Source organism: Gopherus flavomarginatus, chromosome 11, assembly GCF_025201925.1.
Source record: "Gopherus flavomarginatus isolate rGopFla2 chromosome 11, rGopFla2.mat.asm, whole genome shotgun sequence".
In the NCBI taxonomy this organism is placed as follows: domain Eukaryota; kingdom Metazoa; phylum Chordata; order Testudines; family Testudinidae; genus Gopherus; species Gopherus flavomarginatus.
This window is the reverse complement of record NC_066627.1, coordinates 38,951,225-38,959,588: the sequence shown is the minus strand read 5'-3', so window position 1 is coordinate 38,959,588 and position 8,364 is coordinate 38,951,225. Positions and strand designations below refer to the sequence as shown.

The 8,364-nt window shown below is 38.6% G+C and overlaps 1 protein-coding gene across 1 annotated transcript; it reads left to right on the top strand.

The window, feature by feature from the left end:
* Window position 1: 1 nt before the first annotated feature.
* On the top strand, window positions 2-8,047 carry LOC127031441 (1,25-dihydroxyvitamin D(3) 24-hydroxylase, mitochondrial). Its single transcript, XM_050918216.1, has 10 exons — window positions 2-156; window positions 852-945; window positions 1,428-1,524; window positions 2,187-2,278; window positions 3,065-3,176; window positions 4,726-4,871; window positions 5,419-5,585; window positions 5,793-5,871; window positions 6,656-6,850; window positions 6,975-8,047. The coding sequence occupies exons 1-10, from the start codon at window positions 2-4 to the stop codon at window positions 7,083-7,085; spliced, it is 1,248 nt and encodes a 415-aa protein (XP_050774173.1). The 3' UTR covers window positions 7,086-8,047.
* Window positions 8,048-8,364: the final 317 nt, after the last annotated feature.

Genomic DNA, 8,364 nt, shown 5'->3' with positions numbered 1-8,364 from the left:
CATGAAGCTGGGCGCCTTTGACTCAGTTCACATCGGAGCCCCCTGCTTGTTAGAAGCTCTGTACCGGAAAGAGAGCGCTTACCCCCAGAGGCTGGAGATCAAGCCCTGGAAAGTTTACCGGGACTACAGAGACGAGGGCTACGGGCTCCTGATCCTGTAAGTGGAGCTGGGGATCTGAGTATCTCGGGGTGGGCAGGGACGAGCACCTGAGCCACAGCCCAGGGAAATCCGTCAGTGGGATGTGAGCAATAACTTGAGCCCTTAACCTCCCTGCCTCACTGCAAAGATGAAGACAGACACAGTGCGGGACTCGGTGAAATCAAGGATGCAAAGAGGAGAACGGGCGCAGCAGCCGCGCAGCTGATAAAGCTACCGGGCATGCTGTGCAAATAGAGCGAGGGGCCAGCAACGATGGCAAAGCCCCATTTCAGAGGCTAGGAAATCGATCTTGTTTGCAACGGCTCTGCCTTGCTCAAGGCACGTGCCTATCCTGGCAAAAGGCGATTTCCTATTTACACTGCAGTGATGCTATAAACCTCCCACTATCATTAAACGTGTAATATTTAGTTTCCATGAAGACCAGCTGTGCTTTAGCTTATCTTTGCATCCTTACCCACTGGAAGCTAATTCCTCTGAAGTGATGCTCATTAACCAGACATAACTGTACTTACTACACATTTTATCTGTTTCTTATTCTTTTTTCCACTACTTTTTAAAGTGATGAAGATGTATTGATACCTTAATGCTGTTAGCAAATATGCTCCCAATTTGCAATCGTTTGATTAAGCTTGGACATTGTAGTTGCCTTGCTTCGTTTTTCACTTTGCTGTTTTCTGCCGTTATTTATCTAGAGAAGGAAAGGACTGGCAGAGAGTAAGAAGTGCCTTTCAAAAGAAGTTAATGAAGCCCACAGAAATCCTGAAACTGGATACCACAGTCAATGAGGTACTTCATGCTGAAAGAATGTGTGAACTGTCTTTGTCTCTTCCTTTAATCATTTTGTATGCAACTAACTCTTACAACAACATTAGGTAGTACACTTTTTAATATCACTCAGGATAAAACTGTACACAAAGACTACCCAAGAATCTGATCCCAAAGCAGTACAAACTGAGAAGCTGATGGCTAAGGCCCTGGTCAACATCTAGATACCATAAGAAGCATAGAGAATTACTGTCCTGCTTTGCAGTAGTCTTCCCTTAAATATGTTGCTGTAACTATTCTGTGCTTTAGTCATCTATTCTGATACAAATCCACCAGAATTTACAATTGTAACTCCCCTGGATAGAATCATCTTTAAAAATATTTATCCAGTGCTTTGAGATTCTCTTTGTTGAACTTGAAGAGTACTAGATAAGCAGTTCAAACCCTCTGCTTAGGATCAAGAAACAAAACTTGGCACCAAAACTTTTTCTCCCATCATTTAGGTCCTGGTGGATTTCATGCATAGAATAGATGATCTTTGTAACCACAATGGTGAAATTGAAGACATATATTCAGAATTCAACAAATGGTCCTTTGAAAGTAAGTTTTCTTCTTTATAATTGAAAATTACATTCATATTAACACCTGTTATGACATTTTAATTTGGACTAAATGTTAACGACTATACTATAGGCAACAATCCTGTGCTAGTCCCACAGGGTTGGATTAGATATGGCTAAAAGGTTTCCTCCATCTCTAACTTCTGATTTTATGATATTTGCTAACAATGGCAAAAAAATTAGATTTTGACAGTTCTGATGCAATAAAGAAAGAAAGAAAGAAAGAAAGAAAGAAAGAAAGAAAGAAAGAAAGAAAGAAAGACATATGCATTTTTAATAAGACATTCAAAATCCCTTAAATGTGCATTAGGGAATCCCATTCTCTCATTTGGCAAATAAGGTGACTATGAGGTACACAGTAAGAGATGCCACTTGAAGGGGTCAGTGGCAAGCCTTCCCTGGAAAGAGCTCCACTTCCCATGGGTATCATGACTAGATTTCCCTGCTGCGATATTGGAGCCCCACTGAGTCTGAGCCAGCCAGTACAGAGGGAATCTTGAACTACTCTGAAGTATCTAGGCTTTTGTTTGTACATAAGAATGTATCCTAGAACTAGGAATATTTTTCAGAAGGTTAATTGAGTAAGTGGTGGATACTAGTCTAGATGCTCTTGTGTAACTACACATATATATTAAATCACAGGTATCTGCTTGGTGTTGTATGGGAAGAGGTTTGGACTCCTGCAGCGGGATGTGGGAGAAGAAGGCCTGAACTTCATCAAGGCTGTAAAAACGGTATGGAGAAGGCTTAGGCCCAGATCCTCAAAGGCAATGAGGCACCTAACTCCTGTTGAAATCAATGGGAATTAGGTGTCTAAATAGCTTTGAGGAGCTGGACCTTAGTCCTTAAGCACGTTGCTCATCATCTGCTCTACGTACAAATACAGTTCCTGAGACAGAATACTGGTTTTTTTTTAAATCAGTGCACTGAACTAGTGAGTTTTATTTTGTTGCTTCACTCCCTAATTTCCAGGGCACATAATAAAACAGACATAAATTCCAGGCACATTTTTTCAAACATTGCCTATACATTTACAACTTTGCACTTGCAAAGACACATATTTACATGTCCAAAGCAGGTAACTGGACATCTAACAGCCAAATTTGCCTTCTGACTAAACTGTACCAAAAAAGGGTATAAAATAATAAACCAGACCTAGAAACATGTTTGGGCTGATTAAATCTTTTCTCTAAAGAACAGGCACGCATGATGCAACATCATTACCGTAGTTAGGATGTCATGCCTATGTGAGATTGTTAAAATTGCTCATTTGCATGTGCAGATATAGGAGATTTTGTGCATAACAGATGCATGCGTACTCGCTTTTTACAGCACACTTGCTGTGGTCCTAGTTCAAACATGAATCCTTTCTGTCCAAGATAGACACCCCATCAGAACCACAATTCTGAGTTACAGTGAGAATTTTGTTTCTTTTTGTTAATCCACTTTTTTTCACAAAGCATAATTGATAGGTGATAACTCAGAGTGAACAAAAGTGTGTTTTTTCTTCTTCATTACAGATGATGGGTACTTTCGGGATGATGATGGTGACCCCAGTTGAACTTCATAAAAGTCTGAACACAAGAGTCTGGCAAGCTCATACTAACGCATGGGACAATATTTTTAAAACAGGTAATTTTTAAATACAAATCACATGTGTTTATGAACTACTGGGAATTCCTACTAGGGATTCACTCACTTATAATTGTTACTGCATTGTAAAGCTGCTGATTGCTGACCTTCTCACAAAGTGCAACATAAGACACTTTTGCTTCTTACTCTAAACCACTAACTCAGAATGTGAGAGCACTATTTACACTGCTCCCACCAAGTTTACTTGACTCTGACTTAGTTATGACTAACACTTTGCTTTGTCTGTAAACAAATGATGCATAGGGAAAACCCATTAGTTTGGGAAAGGCCCAGCAATCTGGGAACAGTTTAATTGGTGGTTTCATGTTAGTCTCTAAAGAAAGGTAAATAGACTGAAAGCTGGATATTGCACAAAACTCAGCACATTTGAAAGAGGTAGGTAGCAGAGTGCACCATGTTCTTAAGGCTGTTCTTGAGAGACAAGGAGTTTGCATGCTACAGAGAGATGTATGTTAAGAGTTAAAGAATTATGATGAAGCTGAAATTCAATAACCTTATAAATGCAGAGGTCCGACGTGACAGAGCACTGTATGGTTCTTTTGAACAGCTGTCCCTGTTGATTTTGGTTCTACTGGCCTTTGAATTTAACAAAAGATACTGTATCTTCAGATATTAAGATGGGATTTTCCCCCTTTCAGACAGCCTGTGAATATTCAAGTTAATAATTAAGCAAGGTTGTGTAGCTCAGATTATTGTAACACTGACCAGAATATTTATTTCCACAATTATACAGTGATTCATATTTTAGGTTCATATCTGTTGTATGATAGAGGAAAATATACACCACTTCACCATGGCCAGTTTGGTGCATGCTCATTTCATTGCTTTTTAATCTGTGTTTTTTTAAAAAAACAAATTATAAAAGCTTGCTTCATTCATAAGGGGCAACTTCTGACAGCCTGACTTGTGTTGAATAGTGTCTTTCTTATAACTAGTCCCAATGAGGCTACTCATGGAGCAAAGTACTACTCACTGTTAATAAGGATGGCACACTATGTTCAAAGAAAAATGAATTTATCAGTTTGGGACCTGGTATTTACCTTCACAGGATAAACACATTGCAAATATTCAAAAAAAAATAAAATACAAAAAAAAAACCAAACCCCAAAACACCTAGGATATTTTTATGCTAAAATGCCCAACTCTCCTTGACTTCCAAATCCCATTGTCCCCTTTGAATATCCAAGCCAATTAACTTTATCCTTAAGTTAGCTACAACCCATGTATCCATAGTTGAATGTGTGGTTTACATCAAAGGTCTTTGATTTCTTTCATAGTTCTACAAGGCAGAATGCTTTCTAATATTCAGTAGTTTCTTCTGGCCATCCCTGATTTTTATAACGGGGAGGATTTGGTTGTTTTGGTGCAGAAAGGGATACTCACATGAAAAGGACAACATTAGTTTGGTGGTGGTAGCTCAATAAACATAGTCTCCTCTCTCATGATCACTGGTGTAAATATGTTTTTCCTTTGAGTTTTGATGAATTTTTAGAAACTTTCTGATCACTTCCTCCCCATCTATCCCCAGCCAAGTGTTTGATTGACAGCAGACTGGAGAAATATTCTGCCAATCCCCGTGAAGATTTCCTGTGCGACATTTACTTTGGGAGTCAACTCTCCAAGAAGGAACTGTATGCTGCTATCACAGAGTTCCAGATTGCAGGAGTTGAAACGGTAAAACTGGTTTGTTTTCAGCAAGTTGTTTGTTTTGTTGTAATTCTGGCATTGCTGATAGCTATCACATACCAGACTGAGGGCCATTCTCTACGTTCAGTGCACATCAAGATTACACACATGGAGCTGTGAATATTTGTTGTTAGTCTCATTTTTAGTATGTGCATCCTCACAGTCACTGAAGTTAGTATCATGGCAGTTACCTAATTTTCCAGCTCTATCAAACCTTCCTGCCAGTAAGGGCAGGATATCAAATATCTAACATAGTCTAATATAGTCTAATATCTGCATAGTTACTTAAACTGAGTTGAAAGGATGCATGTGCAATTTTACCTAAAAGAACTACATGGTGACATTTTTACATTCTCCTGTCCCAGGTTCTTTAGAGAACAATGGTCAGAAAGATCAAATTATCTTAGGCAAGACTGAAGAGTTTTCCAGTGTAAGGCAGAAGGCTGGCCATACTATGCACATAATATGGATAGTCACATTGCTTGATGTTCTGGTGTCTTAGTCATTAATGTTTTCTTTTCTGGTCATGTTTCAGACTGCCAATAGTCTACTGTGGGCTCTGTATAACATTTCACGCAATCCCCACGTTCAACAGAAGCTTTTCCAGGAAATACAGAGTGTAGTGTCTGCTAATGAGAGTCCAGATGCTGAGGACCTGAAGAAAATGCCTTACCTAAAAGCGTGTCTGAAAGAATCTATGAGGTAGAACTCTTTAGATAACTTATACGTAAAGCAAAATGGGCTCTGTTTGATCACAATGGTCATCTTATATGCCATAATGGGGAAAGGTATTCTAGTGGGTATAACTACTTCAAAATGACCACCTACGTGTTCAGAGTAAAATATTGCCCATATCTATGAGGAGACAAAATCATGGTAGATTAATTCAATTTATGTATTTTACTATAGGATAACACCATCTGTGCCATTTACCACTCGCACTCTTGACAAAGAAACAATGCTTGAGGACTATGTGCTACCTGAAGGAGTGAGTAGAATTTGTTACTGTAGGTAGCTTAAAATAAGTATTTTACAATAGACTTATCAATACAGGGTAACCACTCCAGTCTGAAAATGAATCAGTCATTTGCTGGTTACAGACTAGTTCCTATCGCTTAAGGTGGTGATAAGCTTTTGTGAAACATTCAGACAGCATAGTCATGAGCTAATACCTAAAAAGATGAAGGAACTGAATGTTGACAATAAAATATTAAGATTTCCCAGAAATTGAAAACCACTGAAATGTAGAATAAAATTAGATTAATGAAATTAATTCCTGAAATTACAAAGGGAATAATCTCAGACATTCATTTTTTACTCTTTTCAGTCTGCCCTCCCCCCCTTCTGCTATTCCTTATTTTTCATTTTAGATTTGGTACTTCTCAATAGGCTACAAAGCTAGCGTGAAAGAAGTACAATAATTCTCTATCTAATCTCCACTTTTAAAATCTGTCCTGTTGCAACTCCACTAGCTTCAACAGAGTTGCACCTGCTTACACTGGAACTAAAGTTAGCTCATATTTCCAAAGAATTTACGGTTGATTCCAAGACATTCTTCATATTTTCTGTTATTTCATATCTGTTGGGTGGCAGCGTCTGTCTGCTCTTTGAAGTTTGTTTCATACACACAGAAAAGTACTAAGTTACTTTTTTGAGAAAATAACTTTTGCTTCACTTTTTTTTTTAAACAGCTTTTTCCATTAATACAAAATGACTCACTCAGTTATTCCAAAAGTTCTTAACTGAACTTCTCCCTCTGCTTTTGTTTCCAGACAGTGTTGATGTTAAACAGTCATGCCTTGGGATCCAATGAGGAGTACTTTAGTGACTGGACTACATTTAAACCGGAGCGTTGGCTTCAGAAGAATATAATAAATCCTTTTGCTCATATTCCTTTTGGCATTGGGAGGAGGATGTGCATTGGGCGTCGCTTAGCTGAATTACAACTTCATTTAGCTCTTTGCTGGGTAAATCTTACATTACAACATTCTTTAAATGGCAAGGAAGTGGTCTGATTATTTGATTAAAAAATTAGGCTAGTGAGCCAAAGTTATGCTCGGCATCCTGTAACTCGTGTTTTTGTCTTTACAGCTTGTTCGCAAATATCAGATTATAGCAACTGATAGTAAACCAGTAGAAGCTCTGCATTCAGGAATACTAATCCCCAGCCGAGAACTTCCAGTTGCCTTTAGAAGACGATGAGGTAAAGTGGATAAGTGCCTTTGGAACACGGTGGACTCCATTCTGCTCTATGTAGTAGTAATGCCACTTCGAAATTCAGTGGGGCTGTTCAGGCAGAGCAGATTTTGGTCTGTACAATCTAACATTGTTGCATGAAGATTCATATTTCTTAGAGGACACTATGCTTCACTGCCTTTAAATAACTCTTGTAAACTGCAAAAGAAGCTAGGAATTGCATAATAGGTTGATATAGCTTTCTAGCCTTTGATTGTATTAAGTACAATGGGGGGGCCACAACAGTCTGCTTCTGTCCTCCAGACAGATAGCGAAAACCCACCTGTTTTTCCCCCCAGTTATATCATTCATTAGCTGGAATCCAGTAGATGGTTTTCTTCTGCATTTCAAGAAGGCATTATCCTGAAAATAGCATTAGATTTTTCCAAGGTACTAAATCAGAGTGTTGGTCCATCTAGTTTTACCAATGGCAAACAACTGATCCTGACGATAAAGGAAAAACACACCAAGAAGCTTGATCTTCACTTGCATTATTAACAAAGGTTGGCCAGTCCAGGAGCCTGGATTCAAATTAGAGCTTGGAGTTCAGATTCAAGGTCAAATAAGGCTATGCTTTGATTCTGATGATGCCAAAGTATCATGAATTGATGTGAGACTTCAGCTCCAAATAGCCATGATACTATAAAATCAGCTGTACGCAGGCCTGCTTTAGCTTGTACTAAAGCCAAATGTAAATTGGAAAATCAGGTTTCTTGTGGATTTAGATCTGAGCCAGAACCAAGCCCTCAAAATAGCATTTAAGTGGAACTTAAATGGCATATAGGCTGTTTACTAGTCTATTAGACAAGAGAAAAATTCACCCTATGTGAATTAAGTAGGGATATTAACCATACTCTAAGCTCTGCTTAACGTATACTTAGATTGTACAGAACTGATCATTACATGAATGGATTCTCTGTTTATCCAGATTGTCTTATGTGGACTAAGGACCATGCTTTTGCTGCCTTTTCTGGTGACAGCACATGTGAATCTGGAATACCAAAGCCATTAAGGCACTAAGCACTGGAGAAATCGCCATGGACATGCCTTCAGCAATGCACTGATGAGAAGGACAGAAATACAGAGTCAACAAAAGCTCATGTAGTCCTTACACTGTATGAAACTGTGTCAGTTAGCAGGTTTTTCTAAATGCATTGCACAATCCTAAAATGAAAGAACAAAAATATTGTGCATCTTTGCATATGTGGGCCCATATACCAGAAAAGTTGAGGGAAATTCATTGTTT